This window comes from Trematosphaeria pertusa, assembly GCF_010094035.1.
Source record: "Trematosphaeria pertusa strain CBS 122368 unplaced genomic scaffold BU26scaffold_18, whole genome shotgun sequence".
In the NCBI taxonomy this organism is placed as follows: Eukaryota; Fungi; Ascomycota; class Dothideomycetes; order Pleosporales; family Trematosphaeriaceae; genus Trematosphaeria; species Trematosphaeria pertusa.
In genome coordinates, this window is record NW_022987229.1 from 294,162 (window position 1) to 311,211 (window position 17,050).

The window sequence follows — 17,050 nt, forward strand, 5'->3', positions numbered from 1 at the left end:
CGCTTGGTCCCAGAGCCTGACACGCCTCATCCGTGCGCAGAGGTACATTGAAGGACTTCCCCTAGAGTGCGACAGGAGAACACGGCCTTTGCCACTTTCCGCGCACTTATACCGCCGAAGGCCTTCTGCCCTCTCAATCCCTCTCTGCACTGTTAGGCCTTCCGTGTTCCTCTGCTTGCTCGGCACCTCGCAGCCACCGCCGCATCTTACGCCCGCCCCCCGCGCTCATCTAACTTCGCTCTGCCGCCCACTGCATTCGACCGCCGCAACCATGTCGTGGAAACTCACCAAGAGTTGGTGTCCTTTGTCTCCTCTCTGTGTCGCATGCTGACGAGACAGAACTCAAGGAAACCCACCTCAATCCAGTCAACGCCTTCTCTCGCAGCTCATCTACGTCTACCATAGTCGGTGACCAGCCGCCGAAGTCGTCCAGCTCAGCGAGCAGCGCCACCCTGGTAGACTCCAAAGACCCCAATGGCATCGGTATGTAGGCCAGAGCCGCAATAAAGAGTGTTGCTGACCTGCTCAGCGGCTTCCGAGGCGAACGCTGCCCCTCCCCCGCCACCCCTTCGACCCGGTATCCTCATAGTAACCCTCCATGAGGGCAGGGGCTTCTCGCTCCCGGCGGGGTCTGAGGCGGCCTTCAACACCGGGCACCACCAAGGCTCACTTTCAACCGGGGGCGGCTTCTCAGTGGCAGGATCTATGCGGCCGAATTCGTCGTCACGGAACCAGGTCGCGGGCTCTTACTCCTCGAACCGACCGCAGTCGGCTGCTGGCAGCATCAATGCAGTCCCTACCATCCACGGGCGCTACTCCTCGAAATACTTACCCTACGCCCTGGTAGACTTCGATAAACAGCAAGTCTTTATCAACGCGGTCTCTGGTACCCCAGAGAACCCGCTATGGGCAGGAGGCAACACGCAGTACAAGTTCGATGTTTCCCGCGTCACCGATCTTACTGTATCTCTCTACGTCCGTAACCCTTCAGCGCCGCCGAACGCCGGCAGGAACGAGGATATCTTCATCGGGACCTGCAAAGTCAACCCCCGATTCGAGGAGTCACATTCTGGAGATGCGAAGGCGAAGAAGGACAAGGAGCAGACTGCCCAAGGCCAGATCGGCGCTGACTGGATTGACATCCAATTCGGCACCGGCTCCATGAGGATTGGCGTGAATTTTGTCGAGAACCGCCAAGACCGACTTTCCATTGATGACTTCGACCTTCTTAAGGTCGTGGGTAAAGGCAGCTTCGGCAAGGTCATGCAAGTCATGTATGTTGATATGCATTTTAATGGTGACTGTTATGCTTACAATGGAATAGGAAGAAGGACACGCACCGTATCTACGCCCTCAAGACCATTCGCAAGGCTCACATCATCTCCCGCTCGGAAGTGGCGCACACTCTCGCTGAACGATCTGTCCTTGCTCAGATCAACAATCCCTTCATCGTGCCGCTCAAGTTCTCCTTCCAGTCTCCTGAGAAACTTTATCTGGTTTTGGCATTTGTCAATGGTGGCGAGCTTTTCCATCATCTTCAGAAAGAACAGCGGTTTGATATCAACCGCGCGCGATTCTACGCAGCGGAGCTTCTCTGTGCCTTAGAATGCTTGCATGGCTTCAACGTCATCTACCGCGATCTTAAACCGGAGAACATTCTGCTGGATTATACTGGACACATTGCCCTCTGCGATTTCGGCCTCTGCAAGCTGGACATGAAGGACGAGGACAGGACGAACAGTAAGTGCATGCATTAGCTCTTGAGGCGGACCCCGCTGACTGGCAACTAGCATTCTGTGGAACACCGGAGTACCTCGCTCCTGAACTCCTGACTGGCGCTGGTTACACCAAGACGGTCGACTGGTGGACTCTTGGTGTCCTACTGTACGAGATGTTGACTGGTCTGCCACCGTTCTACGACGAGAACACCAACGACATGTACCGCAAGATTCTTACCGAGCCTCTACATTTCCCCGGCCCTGAGATTGTACCGCCGGCCGCTCGAGACCTGCTGACACGTCTGCTGGACCGAAATGCGGAGAAGCGTTTAGGAGCAAAGGGCGCAGCCGAGATTAAGGCTCATTACTTCTTCCACAGCATTGACTGGAGGAAGCTGCTCGAGAGGAAGTATGAGCCTAGCTTCAAGCCCAGTGTGGTAGGTACTCTTAATGCCCGAAACCGAGCTTGCTTGCTAATGTCCACATAGGTCGACGCTAAGGACACCGCCAACTTTGATCGCGAATTCACGTCTGAAGCCCCGACAGACTCGTATGTAGACGGACCGATGCTATCCCAGACGATGCAGCAGCAGTTCGCAGGATGGTCGTACAATCGACCAGTGGCTGGTCTTGGCGATGCTGGTGGCTCAGTGAAGGATCCGTCATTCGAGGGCGTGGCGGAGCGGTAGAGCTCTTCAATAGCATGGGTCATCCGGTAGCTTAAGGGGTCTGCGAACTGAAGGGGAGAGGTCGGTTGTCGATTACTCCGTCGAGATGCTACGATCGTGGTTCGATGGGCTCATGCGGCAACGACCATCCCACTGCCGTTGATTTCGGACGTCATCTCGCTACTCATGGAACATCTCTGTTATTGGCTGGCTCAGGCAACGGGATTTGAGGCTTTTTAGGTTCGGGAAAAGGCAGTCATGATTCAGGCGCATGAGGCAGCATTTGTGAGAGAGCACGCCCAATGGGGCAATCCAAGACGATATCCACATTTCGAAAAAGGCCCAGATGCCGCTGGACATCATGGTGCAGCGCTGGTGTTTTCTGAGCAATGAGGGATGCTGAGTGAGCGCTTTGTATTGCTCTACAAACCAACAGGAACGCAAGATGGCGAGGCGCGAGAGGAGAACTCAGTGCGAATTGTTGACGAGATCCCTGTCCGGCCGCGCATGAGCTGCCCCTCCATAGTGTGACGTTGCTCGGACCTGCCTCCTCAATACCCCACTAAGACGGTCTCGCCGCGCCTTCCTTTCTTCTCCGATCACAATATCCGCGGAAATTTCACACCACCAGACATTTCTCCCCATTTGAGGCCAACGGTACAATCGAAGAGCCCCATTGTCCGCTCAATTGCTGAATCTACGCACGTCCGTGGTTGCCCCTCGATCATGAGTTTGTTGAGCGTCACTAACCCCACCAGCCCTGCACAACAACAGCACCAGAAGTCCACAATGCCCGGCTTCTCCCAGGCGTCAGATTTGTCGGCTTGGAACGCCCTCCAAGACCACCACTCAAAGCTTGGAAAGGACATTGTCCTGAGGGAGTACTTCAAGAAGGACCCGCAGCGCTTCGAGAAGTTCTCCTTCGTCTTCAAGAATGACGCCGACAATTCCGAGACGCTTTTCGACTTCTCCAAGAACTTCGTCACGGAGGAGACGCTGAAGCTCCTGGTCGAGCTTGCGAAGGAGGCTGGCCTTGAGAAGCTCCGCGATGACATGTTCGCTGGCGAGAAGATCAACTTCACCGAGAACCGCGCCGTGTACCACGTTGCCCTCCGCAATGTCACCAACCAGCCGATGCAGGTCGACGGCAAGAGTGTGGTCGAGGAAGTCAACAGCGTGCTGGATCACATGAAGGAGTTCTGCGAGCAGGTCCGCAGCGGCGAGTGGAAGGGTTACACCGGCAAGCGGATAGAGACCATCATCAACGTCGGCATTGGTGGTTCCGATCTGTACGTTACCACGCCAATGGTATCAATTGGCGGAAGGAATGTGTGCAGAACACTTACTGACGGCTGGCAGGGGTCCTGTTATGGTCTCCGAGGCTCTGAAACCCTACGGTGACCGCAACCTCAAGCTCCACTTCGTCTCCAACATCGACGGTACTCATATTGCTGAGGCGCTCAGAGACTCTGATCCCGAGACAACCCTCTTCCTCATCGCCTCCAAGACCTTTACCACTGCCGAGACGACGACTAACGCCAACACCGCCAAGTCATGGTTCTTGAAGAGTGGAAAGCAGGAAGATATTGCCAAGCACTTCGTGGCTTTGTCGACCAACGAGGCTGAAGTGACCAAGTTCGGAATTGACAAGAAAAACATGTTTGGCTTCTCAGACTGGGTCGGCGGACGGTACAGTGTGTGGAGCGCCATTGGTTTGAGCGTCGCTCTCTACATTGGCTTCGACAACTTCCACCAATTCCTTGCTGGTGCCCACGCCATGGACATGCACTTCAAGAACACCCCACTGGAAAAGAATATCCCGGTCATTGGTGGCTTGCTGAGCGTGTGGTACTCGGACTTTTTTGGTGCGCAGACGCACCTCGTCTCTCCGTAAGTGTCAGTTGTAGGGTTTGAGAGTACAGTCTGATTAGGTTTTAGCTTCGACCAGTACCTCCACAGGTTCCCCGCTTACCTCCAGCAATTGTCCATGGAGTCCAACGGAAAGGCTATTACGCGCAGCGGCGACTACGTCAAGTACACTACCGGACCGATACTCTTCGGCGAGCCAGCTACCAATGCTCAACACTCATTCTACCAGCTGCTGCACCAGGGCACCAAGCTCATTCCCACCGACTTCATTTTGGCTGCTCAGAGCCACAACCCGGTGGAAAACAACAAGCACCAGAAGTATGACGGAACATTTTATTTTGGCTGATTTGTGATCACTGACCTTTATAGGATGCTCGCATCGAACTTCTTCGCTCAGGCTGAGGCCCTTATGGTTGGCAAGACCCCGGATGAGGTCAAGGCCGAAGGTGCTCCTGACAACCTCATCCCCCACAAGACCTTTTTGGGCAATCGACCAACAACGTCCATCCTGGCCGACAAGATCACCCCAGCATCCCTCGGTGCCCTGATCGTCTACTACGAGCATCTCACTTTCACGGAGGGCGCTATCTGGAACATCAACAGCTTCGACCAGTGGGGTGTCGAGTTAGGGAAGGTTCTCGCGAAGAAGATTTTGGCAGAGCTCGACGAGTCTGGCGAGTCGACTGCTCATGATGCCAGCACGAGCGGGCTCATCAATGCTTTCAAGAAGAAGTTGTAGATGGGAACATAGGGGTATGGCAGGAATGATTACGCGTCCATGACGGGCGACAAAAGCAATTGTAAGGTTCCGGCGGGTCCATAGACTGAACAATCTGAACATACCTTGAAATGAATAAGATTTATCCGTGGAGAATGTGAAATTGCGGAGATGGAGCGGAGGTCTCCCATCCACACAAGGTCCGTGCGCATTCGCTGACATAACGTCCGAATTAATCTCAACGGGCCGGAAGTTGACAGCTGGAGACATGCGCACCCGCTTGGTCCTTTTCTTTCTCCGGAGATGTTGTGCATAGTATAGCATCTCCCTGTATATATACCGCTCGCATAATGTTTTCCCGACCGGTTACGCTATGGCTTCCTCTCATCGCGATATACTCGTTCTGGATCTCGCTCGCGCAAGCGGTGTCGGGGCAGGAGCCGCTCAAAAGCGCAGAGGAGAGCCGGGGGTATAACCTGGCAGAGCCAATTCCGGTTAGTTGTTTGAATAGGACGATGTGAGTAGAATGGGGTATTCTGGGAGAGTGGGAGAGCCAATGCTGACGCGGTGCCAGAGACACGGGTGAACATGTACGTTTCCGCACGATTCTTGCGCGATTCTAGGTGACTGGGTGGTTTGGGATAGGGATGGAGGTTCAGAGAGGAAGAAGTGCTGACTTGCAGCCAAGATCACAGATGCGAGCGGGCAATTGCAATACATACCCTTTCCGACATGCAATGAGACGGGACGACCGCTGGAGCTGTTCTTTGGCGTGGAGAGAGGTACGAAACCGCACCATACCCTCAGAATCGCCAGCTTCCTTGCCAAAAGATGAGGCAGATCTGAACTATCCAGCTAACTTCACTCCGCAGAGATCAACTGCACCATAGACTTCATCTCCGACCCCTTCTTCCACCTCCTAGAGTTCTATATCCACAATGACGCACCACTATCCTGCCGCATTCCCTCGAAACCCCTCCCGCCCTCCGTCCTCGAACACGAGTATCGCGTCTCCGACGAGTCTACGCAAGAAGGCGCTTTGGGGACGCAGAGCACGCTATACACGCCGCTGGTTGTTGCTTTGGCCGGGACATTGCAGCTCAGCCATCTGCATGTGGGGAATTACTTGAATCTCCTCGTCCATGCGGCGCCTAAGAGCGTGAGCCCGGGAACGATTGACGCCGCAGCCGCATACTCCATTTCCTCACATACACGCAACACCCGCGTAACGATCGGTGACAGCCTCGCTTTGTCTTTCAGCGTAAGGTGGTATCCCTCCACCACGCTGCCACCTGGGTGGAGTGGGTATGGAGGGCATTTGTATAAAAGTACGTTTTTGTATTGTATATTGAGTGCAGTGGGCAGTGCCGCAATTTGCGTGGCGTATTTTAGGGGCGTGGAGTTGCCGAGGCGGTTGAGGAGATATGCGCGGGATAAGATGAATGGGGGTGGCAGGTTTGGAGGGGGCTATGGGTTGCCGGTCGCAAATGGGAGAGGGAATGGATATGGCGGGTATGGGTATGGGATAGGGAAGAAGGATTAAAAGAAGCAAGAGCAGGATCTTAACATCACTATTTCCGGAAAGACGTGCAAAGCTGTGCATGTTAGAAAATGAGGGAGCTCAGTATATACCCCTCGGGCCGTATCAATAGCTTATTGGGTATGCATTGCGGAAATTCTGTACAGGGAAGCTACCTAGCCAGTTCATTCTATACGGTGCCCTGCATCCGAACTATGCACAGATCGAAGATGGCTACCACGGTGTTGTACATATATGTCCCTCACTCATATCATACATGGTATTATCTTCCATGCCTCTTGCTGGCGGAGTATACACATTTGACCTGAATCCTACCATCCCTTCCTAGTCAGTTCGCTAACCCGTGCTGTAACATGCCGGAATCCGATCTTAAACCTCGCCCTCCACCGCTGGCTCTTTAGCCTCTTCCTCTTCAAACCGGGCCGCTCGTGGAATCTTTGCTTCATAGCATCGGCCTTCACTTTGTTCCGTGCCATCAAGCTCCCCAGTATGCCAATCCCTCTCACCAAATCCCTTCCTTTGTCTGGCGCCAGCTCTACTGATCGGCCGTAGCTCGGGTTCAGCCGCGGAAACGGCGTGTCTGGCTTCGGAAGCGTGCTAGGAGGCAGGTCCTTCTCCGACTCCAAGTCTGGCATGTTCATCTCATCGATGCTGAGGGGCGTGCGGAGGTGGATGTTCCCCCGCTTGCGGCTCCAGCCCTCGCCGAAGGCTTGCTGCGCGCGCGCTGCGGAGAGTTCGTCGGCCGAGGACGGGGAGGTTCTGCGAGGAGGGTGGCTTGGGGCCGCGCGGTTGGAGCTCACGCCTCTGAAGAGGCCGTCGATGGCTTCAGACGTCTGCTGGTCCGAGGCAGTTTTGGGATGGGATTCATGCAGCGATTCTTCCTTCGGCTGAGACTGCGCTGCATGGCGTGGCGGGGAGGTGGTGAGGGTTCGGCGTGTACCCCATGACGGTACGAGTGCTCGGGTGCTCGAAGACGTGCATGGGGAGAAGGAGATGCGCGAGATGGAGGATGGCCGGAGCAGCAGCTCGCCAATCGAGCGAGAGCCCATTTTACGGTCGGTCCGAATTGCTATACGGCGTGCGGTGAGAGGAGATACATAGTAAAACAAGCCAATTGAAGCTGGCGTGGAGGTGTAAATGGACGGTAGGCAGGCGCTCACGTCGCGACTGCAATTTTGTCGGCTGTTCCTCGGATGGCCCGTGCGGCAGGAAAGACATTTAGACTGCAACTGCAACCTCTGCCACCGACACAACGCGACACGAACTGCGAACTGACACTGCGCCTCTTCAGCATCTGCGTACCCAGCATCCCAAGATGTACAATTACGGTGGTGAGTCCAGCACGCAGGGCGACCTCGATGTAGCTAATCCAATGTTTGTAGCTCCAGGATACAACCGCCCGCCGGGCTACACTGGGGCTCCGCCTGGCATGGCGCCGCCACCCGGAATGGGTGAGTGTTTTTCTGTCTCTATATGGCAATGGCGACTGCCAGATGTTTGCACATATTAACAAATTGTCGCAGGTCCTCCGCCTGGGAGCGGCACCCCAATCCCTCCCGGTGTAGCTCCGCCTGGTGTCCAAGGTAATGCACCTCCGCAGCTCGGTGGCGCACGCCCTCTGCCATCGAACTGGCAGCCTCCAGCTGGCATGCCGAACATCAATTTCAGTGCCCCCGTAATTCGCTTGGGAACAACGCAGCGCGGCGCGGCAGACAGCCTCACAGGGCGCCGAGATACTCCAGCCACGCCTTCCCGTCGAGGGCTTGGAATGGATGGTCCAGATTCTGGGGCTAGAAGGGAGGAGCAGAAAGGCCCTATACACCCTCCAACGCGCGAAGAAATCGCTCGCACTATCTTCGTAGGAAACATACCCGAAGGGGTTGGGGGCGACGATGGGATGGAGCGCATTCTGGCGACGGCCGGGGAATTGAAGAGGTGGATCAGGGCCAAGGATGCGAACGACAGGCCCCAGACGTTCGGCTTTGCCGAGTACGGCGACGCGCAAAGCCTGCGGACTGCGGCTGAGATCTTTCAGGATGTCCGAGTTCCTACCAAGCGGCAGAAGCCCGGACAAGTCCACAAGGACGGAGATGAAGAGGTGGAGACGACCAAGTTGCAGGTCATGGTTGATGACGCCTCAGTCAAGTACGCCGAGGAGTGGACGAAGAACGAGGACGAGAATACCGTCCAGTTCCGCATAGACGCGGCAAAGGAGTCTCTAGCACAGGTCCTTTCGCAACTGTTCAACCCCCTGAATATGCCGCAGATGGATTACGTGGGAGACGCTATGATGCGAGATGCGCCAATGCAGGACGGCCCCGATATCGCAATTGTTAATATCGATATTACTGCTGGCGAAGACGAGCTCGCCGATATTCCGGCTGATATGCGCGAGATTGTCGCAGCCGAGATTGCTGCTTTCCGAGACCGATCGAACCGGCGGGACCAGGAACGCCTGCGGAGAGAAGAGGAGATTGAAGCTGAGCAGCGTCGCCGTGAGGGTAGGCGCGTATCGCCGCCCCCTTCGGCCCCCACTGGGCCCGGTGGTGCCAATGGAGTTCCTCTTGGACCTAGGGCTGACAGAGGCATTCAAGGTGCACCTAGCGGACCCAAGAGCTCACAGTTTCCTCGAGACTATCAAGGGGGCGTCAATTTCGTGAACGGGGGATCTATCAATGGTGGAATGTACATCAAACGCGAAGATGATGACGACTCCGCGAGCGACTCAGAAATTGAGCGACGCCGCAAGAAGAAGCAAGATGCCGAACTGGATGAGGTGTATAAGAAACAGCTCGCTCGATGGCTAAAGCACGAAAGCAGGAGCGTCTCCTCGCTTGAACGAACCCACGATCGCATGAAGCACAAGGAAGTTGATCAGCAAGCCGCCCGTGAAGCACAGGCAGCTCAGCTCAAGACATTCGATGACGATGCCGAAGCCTCACAGAAACGTCACCTGTACTACCGCGACCACGGAGAGTACATGCGGGAACGCCAAAAGGTACGCGAGAGAGAAGAGAGGGAAGACCGCGTCGATCGCGAGCAAGAACAGCGTGAAATGGCCGCCAAGCAGAAACAGAAAGATTACGCTCGCGACCAGGCCAATGCATTCCTCGACCAGCAGGCCGAAGAGCTTCTTCGGGCGCAAACGCCTCGCGAACCCCAGCACTTCAAGATCTCTCTCGGCGCAGCCGCGAAGAAGCTCGAACAGACCGCTGCCCCTCGCCGTACAGCTGCAGACGTCGAAAACCTGCTCGAAGACGAGGATATCACCGAGCAGCCTGGCGCGAAGAAGCGAACGCTTATCCCGATTAATTTCGATACTACTATCCGCGCCAACCTCACCCAAGAAGAAATCGAGGAGGCGCAACGGCAGCTCGCACGAGATATCCCCGGCGACAAGGAGGGTTTGTGGAAATGGCCCGTCTCGTGGGATCACCTGCTTGACAAGCACATCGATAAAGAGATCAAGGATTGGGCCGCGAATAAGGTGCTGGATGTTCTTGGATTGCAGGAAGATCTGCTAGTGGAGGCTGTTGTTGAGCACCTGAGGAAACGCGGCGGTCCGCAGGAACTGGTGGAGAATCTAGAAATGGTAAGTTGTCGGTTGCTCTCTTTACGTCTGTGAGACATGTGGCTAACAATAAGTCCAGGCACTTGACGATGAGGCCGAATCCCTAGTGAAGAGGCTCTGGCGCATGGTCATCTACTACAGCGAGTCGGAGAAGAGGGGCATCAAATAAGTGCTGAGTGTTCCATTGCGGCAGGATCAAAAAGCTGGATGCGGGTTCACGGTCTCTTAGGGTTTCTCCGGTCTCCGCCTTATACGAACGACATCCGATGTTGATTAAACGGGGGTGAGTGTGTGAGAGGATCTTCTCAAAAAAGTTATTGATGAGTCCTAGGATCTTCGGATCTTCAGGTTGTACTATAGAGGCTCCTTGAGGAAGGGATCGAGCATCATGGTATCAGGTCTGTTCATCTCCTCTGTGTCGCTAACACCGGGCGAGCACTTAGTTTTCCGTGGAGGTAGGTAGACCAAAGGCAGCAATGATGTGAGCTAAGCTTTGCCGCGACAACGAAGCTTTCAGGATCTGAGCAAGGTCTGGGTCGTGACATGCAGTGAGGAGACTAATTTGTCACGTGGCGTAGAATTCTCCGCAAATCGGCTCGCGAAATGCCGAGCTTTCGACGCAACTGCGGAAGGACTTTTATCGGTCCGCATTTCTCCACCTATCATGCATATAGCTAAATGCAGCTTCAGCGTGCGTCAGAAGATTGTGCAAGTATATAGATTCTAGAACTGCTGTATTGCTGCACTCTCAATTGTTTGAAGATCCTTCCTGCCTCCTAATATTCTCCTAATACACCTTACCGCAAACGTCCATGTTCGCTTGCCATTACCCTCCACCTCGACAACATTGAAGCCGCAAGATGGTCACAATTACTGGTGCTGAGACGAGGGATGTTCGATTCCCGGTATGTGAGGGTTTGATGGCAAATTCGATGCGGGAGTACTGATGGTGACATAGACATCCCTCGACAAGACTGGGTCCGATGCTATGAATGCAGCTGGTGACTACTCCGCGGCGTATTGCATTCTGCATACGGACTCGGAGCACAAGGGCCATGGAATGGTACGTCCGTTTTCATTGAATGTTCTCCAATAACGCTTCTTCCTCCATTTTAGCCAGTTCCTAGAGCTTGCATCGTGGGCATTCTTTGCTTCATTTGCACATTTCTTTCCTGTTTCCCATTGCAAGGTTCTCTTCCAGTCACGTGTATATTCTATTTCCACTTCCCCCTTCCCATCCGGTCAGTCTCTTTTCTAACTACCTTTTCTAACGCCCCACCAGACCTTCACCATTGGTCGCGGCAACGAAATAGTCTGCACCGCCATCACCCACCTCGCGGACCGCATAAAAGGCCGCTCACTTGACTCCCTCGTCGCAAACTGGGGTAAGACATGGCGCTATCTCGTCAACGACTCGCAACTCCGCTGGATCGGCCCCGAAAAGGGCGTCATTCACCTGGCTTTGGGTGCCGTCGTCAATGCCATCTGGGATCTTTGGGCCAAAACGCTGAAGAAACCGGTGTGGCGCATCGTCGCGGACATGACGCCTCAGCAGATCGTCGACCTGATTGATTTTAGGTATATTACGGATGCTATCACGCCGGAAGAGGCGCTGGAGATCCTGACCAAGGCGGAGAAGGGCAAGAAGGAGAGGTTACAGGAGGCGCTGGATTCGAAGGCGGTGCCGGCGTATACGACGTCTGCGGGTTGGCTGGGGTACGGGCAGGATAAGATGCGCGGTCTGCTTCGCGAAACGCTGGCAAAAGGCTACCGACACTTCAAACTCAAGGTGGGAAGCGATATCGAGCAGGATAAGGAGAGGTTGAGCATTGCGAGGGAGATCATCGGGTTTGATAAGGGAAATGTGCTTATGGTAGATGCGAACCAGGTGTGGAGCGTGCCCGAGGCGATTGAGTATATGAAGCAGCTTGCGGAGTTTAAGCCGTGGTTCATTGAAGAGCCGACTAGCCCTGATGACGGTAAGTTTACACCCCTGAGCTAGCCAGAGAGGAAGGAGAGGGACGAGGCTGACAGAATGCAGTACTTGGGCACAAGCAAATCCGCGAAGCCCTCAAGCCCTACGGCATCGGCGTCGCCACAGGCGAAATGTGCCAAAACCGCGTCATGTTCAAGCAATTCCTCGCGGCCGGCGCAATCGATGTGTGCCAAATCGACGCCTGTCGTCTCGGTGGCGTAAACGAAGTCATCGCCGTGCTGCTCATGGCCGCCAAGTTCGGCATTCCCATCGTTCCGCACAGCGGCGGCGTCGGCCTGCCCGAGTACACGCAGCATTTGTCCACCATCGACTACGTCGTCGTCAGCGGCAAGAAGAGTGTGCTCGAGTATGTAGATCATTTGCATGAGCATTTCTTCCATCCGAGCGAGATTAAGGATGGGTATTATGTTACGCCGATGGAGCCGGGGTATAGTGTGGAGATGAAGCCGGAGAGTATGGAGAGGTTTGGGTATCCCGGACAGGAAGGGGTGAGTTGGTGGAGGAGTGAGGAGGCGAGACCGATTTTGGAGGGGGAGAAGATTTAAAGGGGAGAGGATGGAGAGGATGACAAGGCTTAAGAGTATAGGTTTCGGAAAAGGGGTAAGGGATAGAAAGACATCGTGCGTAAGCTAATTTTCTCAAGCATGCCACTTTTTCTAAAGGGGTTTCAACGCTCCAAGGCCATGCTGATCATCGTCATCATTCACCGTCCGCTCGTTACCACTCACGCGCAGTCGATGCCCCCACATTTTAGGTCTTTTTGTGGACCAGTCATGGAAACGTGCGCCTGTCTTTCCTCGCTCCATTCGTCTTTTCCAGAACTGTTTTGGTTTCTCCATCCGAACCCTCCCCAACATGCTTTCCACGGGCGACAGTTAGTTTTGGAGAGGAGCATAATTCTCCTCCAGAAGGGATTACGGTCCGGGACAGAGACAGGCAGGCCTACGCGGAAGCAGAGTAATTCTTCAGAGTCTCCTCGAGATATGTACGAACGCGAAAGATATTTTCGGCCTCCACCGTGCCGGCAAACATTGGTTTCTACCTGATCTCGTTTCTGTCTCCTCGTCCCCTGTCTTCCGGAGAAGAATTCTCAGCGACATGCTACGAAGAGCTGCTAGTTTTAGACGAACGCATAGCTGGATGGATGGGCATTGTGCGGTACGAGGGGAAGAGCACAAGAAAAAGGCCAGCCCATAGTAAGAGCAAGTACGACTCTGAATCCAATGCAGAACATGGTAGAATAGAACCTCGCTTTTGCCCTCAAGACCAGATGACATCTTGTTCATTGCATTGGAGGGACCATAGGGTGAGCATATTCCGGCCCAAGGGTTGATGGAATAAGAAAAGGGCCCAGAGAGCATGTAGACAACTTCCAAGCAGGTTTGTCGGAGCGCATATGGATTCAGTGCAGCTCTTAGGCGGTATCGACTTCGAATCCGTTATTCTTCGCAAATAGGAAGCTCCATTCCGCATAGATGCATGAGAGAATGCTTTCCAGAACAGCCTGCAAACTATTGGGGGTTCATTTCCGACTCAAAGTTAGGAGGCCGGTTCATGGAGGCGTTCGATGTCGTCTTTAGACCTACACAAGACATTCGAGTCATGCTACCATTTTTACCTCCCACAGAGCAAGCAGACATTAGAAGTAGTTGTTGGGAGTTTTCGAGGAAGAGGGCATTGGAATGAACAAATGTTCTCTTAGTCCCGGCGCCATCTTATTGTGGGAGGATCTGGGAGGATCCGGGAAGAACATGACGATGGGCTAGAGCGCTTTTAGTTCCAGCCGTGTGCTACAGGCCTCACTCTTTAGTACGATCCGTGGTTATCCGGGGGACTGAGTGAAGGAAGCACATATTGCGAGTATGGTACTTCGTTTAGTGGTGAGAGACGAGAAGCGACCAAGGACGCGGCATATCTATATTTCTTCTCCGATTGATTTGCTTCCAGGCGCACATAGGAGTGACAGCAGACACTTTTCGATTACGGGGGGAGGAGAGAGATTTGCAGCTTCCAGGTTGAATGGAGAGGGAAAATCTGGACATGATCATCCCGCGCTCGAGTTGTTGCATCCAGGAAAGGAGAGGGGATATGCACGTCATGTGAGAGGAACTTCAGAGGAAAAGAAGCCCGGACGCGACATGGTAATCTCGTGTCTTGTTTTTGGTGGAGCCACCGGGCATATGTTGGTTCCCGTGTCTATTTTGGAGCCCTAAGTGGTGGAAGAAGATCGATGCCGAGGAGTGGGAAGAGCTCAGATATTTTCAGCTACCAAATGCGATTTTGGTATATGCTGTGGGGAGGGCAAGTCCCGTAAAGCTGACATTTGGATCTTTTAGTTCCGGGAGAGCTGAACTAGTTTTCGAATCCCTTTTTCGAAAAGGAACAGAAGAGCAGTCCATAAATGTCGAACCCGATTTCTGACCTTTCCATGGAGACGCGCGGAGTGGACCATGGAACAGTAGCGACCTATGTTCGGAAGCTGGGCTAATAGCACATATCGCTCGGGACGCTCATGCAGAGCAGAAAGACAGTCCGTCATGCATTCTGTGCGCAGCCATTTTCGTTCCCAGGGATACGAGGGCGAGCGCGCAAAGTAGGTTCAAGATATCTGCACATGTTTGTTTCTTTCTCCCTGACCTGCGGTCATTGGTCCTGGCAGGAAGGACCCCAACCATGGCGACATCATATCTGGAATTCTGGTCTACACATCCAGAGAAGTGTAAAGTTCCATCCGTTAGCGCCGCTTTTGATTTGATGCCGCAGTCCTTGTTCGGAGGAAAGGTAAGTCTCGGGGAAGAGGAAGAGACATCCGTCACCTTAAGCTCTTATTTGGCTAGGCAGGAGTCGGGATCCGAGAACTGCGTGGATGCCGCTCTGGGATGAAGTTACGCCAGAAAGAAGAGCGGCAGCATGTGCGGTCCCGCCAACCATTTATATTTCGGAAGGCAGGAGCGCAAGAAAGCGCCCCATAGAGCAACGAAACCCGACCTTTTGGACCTCGATGCTTGGAACCTCTGAAGGAATGGAAAACTTGAAGAACGGACGAAGGGCAGGTATTTGTATTCCGCGAGAGTCTCGACTAAAGGACTTAAAACTCGAGGGATCAACAACGAGGAATCCAGGCCAACCTGGGCCGATAGTAATGACTCTTTGTTCTCGCGTGCGCTGCCGGTGAGAGCCACATTCCTTGTCCCAGTGGAGGTTGCACTCCTCCCATGTGCGTACATTCAGCCCACTGCAGGAGCACACGGAACATCGCTAGAAAGTATGGACATTTCGTTCTAGCAACCTCATTATAGGACCAGAGCCGTTCGACGAATCTGTCTGTCAGATTTCCAAGCCAGAATACCCTCGCTTGGGGAACATATGAGGATAGATGGAAGAGCAGAGGAAGCTCAACTGCTGGACACGGAATTGGATGTTGTATCTTTGTTTGGCTTTAGAGCTCAGGAGACAAGCAATTTCGGGAATCATTTGATTGAAAGAGTGGACATTTGGTAAGCAGAAACAGGATAGGCACTAGAGACACATGAGCAAAACCGCGCCTAGGTTTGGTTTCCGTCTCCCTCTCTAGGTAGGACCGGAGAAGGAGTCCCAGAACATCTGTTGCTCGCTGCGCGGTTTTGGCTAACAGCGCAGAGCCCGGAAGAGGAGAGCACATCGCGTAGTAAAATTATGATTTCAGCTCTGAGCGCATAGTGTCCGGAAGCATGAGTAGAAGGTAGGTACGTTTATCCATCTCTTCCGCACATCACCATTTCCTGTCCATATGTTCCTGACAGACTACGGGCCGTCCCGGGCACCATTTTCTTGGTATATTCGCCCTTTCTTCTGTCATTTGCAGACGAAGAAGCAGACCCAGCTTGGGGCACTCATGGACAAGTTCACCCATGGGCCCGTTCGTTTTCAAAGCTTTTCCTTCGGCGCGGGAAGCACGACCCAGCAGACAAACCTGGAACCCGACATATCTTGGACCTGGGATTCGGCGCGCAAAGAATTCCAGAGAGCATGCGTGGAACGTACGCACCGTTTTAGACGACGGCGCGCGTCGCGGGGATGTGTGAATGAAGAAGGAACGGCGGTGGTGACGAGGTTTATATTCCCAAGGCCGGCTCATCTCTCTTAGATTTCGAGGAGCGCGAAGCAGGAATCTTTGCGGATCCTGTGTATTTTGTTTGTTTCTGGCCCGGGACGCTAGGCAGGCAGATTACGGGACACATTGTGGCTGTCCTATGCTTCTGGTCCCAGAGATCCCGTACAGACGGAAAAGGGAGTAGGCATCTGATGGGACCTCCCTCTCAGCGCACTCCCCATTCTCCCATGTTCGGGTCCCATATCGTTTTTGACACCTCTCGCACTCAGACGGGCGAAGTCTCTCCCAGACATCATTCCCTCCTTGTCTCCTTTTTGTTCTCATTTCCAAGCCGCGAAACCAGGGGCGCACAGCATGGAGGCCGTGCTTTGTCTCTTTATTGCCATCGCCGGATCGCGGGAAGCAGCGAAGGAGAGCTGAGACATGCACCCGCTGAGCCTCCACATGAGGAATCCCCCCATATCCTAACCATTCCTCAGCGCCGACAAAGCTCCGAATACCATTTGAACTCAATAGGCCAGCAAGATTTTTCGTTCCCGAGACAGATGCAGAAACTCTACCATATAGCTTTCGGCGGTGTTCTTTTGGTCTCTAGACTCGTAACAGCGCGAGCTTTCCGGCACATCGGAGGTCTCGAGCCTAAATTTTAGTTCTGGATCCCAGAACTCAAGAGAAGAGGAGTCATATCTACTAGCTCCACGAGTTTTAGAGCCTATGTGGCGACCGTAGTGGATTGTGAGGAAGAAGAAATGGAGGGCGAGAAAAGAGTTTATGTACGCCGCGCAACGGTTCCGGTCGGCGAACTCGACGACCAAAGGGCACTTCAGACGACGGAGGAAATACCAAGTTCGCAGTCATCTGCGGGAGTTTTCTGTTC

General features: G+C 53.9%; 7 protein-coding genes across 7 annotated transcripts; 6 read left to right on the forward strand and 1 right to left on the reverse strand.

Annotated features, from left to right (window-relative positions):
* Positions 1–271: 271 nt before the first annotated feature.
* Positions 272–2,407, forward strand: BU26DRAFT_437717 (serine/threonine protein kinase-like protein; the record flags this gene model as incomplete). Its single annotated transcript, XM_033824254.1, has 6 exons — positions 272–293; positions 340–483; positions 530–1,274; positions 1,325–1,740; positions 1,791–2,155; positions 2,207–2,407. The coding sequence occupies 6 exons, from the start codon at positions 272–274 to the stop codon at positions 2,405–2,407; spliced, it is 1,893 nt and encodes a 630-aa protein (XP_033677946.1).
* Positions 2,408–3,127: 720 nt separating this feature from the next.
* On the forward strand, positions 3,128–5,074 carry BU26DRAFT_523928 (Phosphoglucose isomerase). Its single transcript, XM_033830168.1, has 4 exons — positions 3,128–3,675; positions 3,746–4,276; positions 4,325–4,573; positions 4,625–5,074. Exons 1-4 carry the CDS (start codon positions 3,176–3,178, stop codon positions 4,992–4,994), a joined length of 1,650 nt encoding a protein of 549 aa, XP_033677947.1. The 5' UTR covers positions 3,128–3,175; the 3' UTR covers positions 4,995–5,074.
* A 249-nt stretch (positions 5,075–5,323) lies between these two features.
* On the forward strand, positions 5,324–6,861 carry BU26DRAFT_581933 (uncharacterized protein; the record flags this gene model as incomplete). The annotated part of the gene is made up of 4 exons (XM_033834512.1): positions 5,324–5,490; positions 5,548–5,567; positions 5,657–5,755; positions 5,846–6,861. The coding sequence occupies 4 exons, from the start codon at positions 5,324–5,326 to the stop codon at positions 6,514–6,516; spliced, it is 957 nt and encodes a 318-aa protein (XP_033677948.1). The 3' UTR covers positions 6,517–6,861.
* BU26DRAFT_609665 (uncharacterized protein) lies at positions 6,608–7,562 on the reverse strand (the record flags this gene model as incomplete). The annotated part of the gene is made up of 1 exon (XM_033835938.1): positions 6,608–7,562. The coding sequence occupies one exon, from the start codon at positions 7,560–7,562 to the stop codon at positions 6,825–6,827; it is 738 nt and encodes a 245-aa protein (XP_033677949.1). The 3' UTR covers positions 6,608–6,824.
* Positions 7,563–7,768: 206 nt separating this feature from the next.
* BU26DRAFT_466438 (uncharacterized protein) lies at positions 7,769–10,536 on the forward strand. Its single transcript, XM_033825226.1, has 4 exons — positions 7,769–7,844; positions 7,896–7,964; positions 8,037–10,105; positions 10,164–10,536. Exons 1-4 carry the CDS (start codon positions 7,829–7,831, stop codon positions 10,251–10,253), a joined length of 2,244 nt encoding a protein of 747 aa, XP_033677950.1. The 5' UTR covers positions 7,769–7,828; the 3' UTR covers positions 10,254–10,536.
* Positions 10,537–10,944: 408 nt separating this feature from the next.
* BU26DRAFT_438040 (mandelate racemase/muconate lactonizing protein-like protein) lies at positions 10,945–12,625 on the forward strand (the record flags this gene model as incomplete). The annotated part of the gene is made up of 4 exons (XM_033824270.1): positions 10,945–10,989; positions 11,043–11,147; positions 11,367–12,063; positions 12,126–12,625. 4 exons carry the CDS (start codon positions 10,945–10,947, stop codon positions 12,623–12,625), a joined length of 1,347 nt encoding a protein of 448 aa, XP_033677951.1.
* A 2,128-nt stretch (positions 12,626–14,753) lies between these two features.
* Positions 14,754–17,027, forward strand: BU26DRAFT_581936 (uncharacterized protein; the record flags this gene model as incomplete). Its single annotated transcript, XM_033834513.1, has 7 exons — positions 14,754–14,861; positions 15,129–15,297; positions 15,412–15,577; positions 15,766–15,801; positions 15,863–15,893; positions 15,925–16,099; positions 16,207–17,027. The coding sequence occupies 7 exons, from the start codon at positions 14,754–14,756 to the stop codon at positions 16,821–16,823; spliced, it is 1,302 nt and encodes a 433-aa protein (XP_033677952.1). The 3' UTR covers positions 16,824–17,027.
* Positions 17,028–17,050: the final 23 nt, after the last annotated feature.

Excerpts from the sequence above, each read along its gene's own strand:
- BU26DRAFT_523928 (XM_033830168.1), top strand. The coding sequence starts at position 3,176 with ATGCCCGGCTTCTCCCAGGCGTCAGATTTGTCGGCTTGGAACGCCCTC. Across the intron at positions 4,277-4,324 it reads CAGACGCACCTCGTCTCTCC|CTTCGACCAGTACCTCCACA; the intron begins GTAAGTGTCAGT and ends ATTAGGTTTTAG. Across the intron at positions 4,574-4,624 it reads GAAAACAACAAGCACCAGAA|GATGCTCGCATCGAACTTCT; the intron begins GTATGACGGAAC and ends TGACCTTTATAG.
- BU26DRAFT_466438 (XM_033825226.1), top strand. Across the intron at positions 7,965-8,036 it reads GGCGCCGCCACCCGGAATGG|GTCCTCCGCCTGGGAGCGGC; the intron begins GTGAGTGTTTTT and ends AAATTGTCGCAG. Across the intron at positions 10,106-10,163 it reads TGGTGGAGAATCTAGAAATG|GCACTTGACGATGAGGCCGA; the intron begins GTAAGTTGTCGG and ends CAATAAGTCCAG.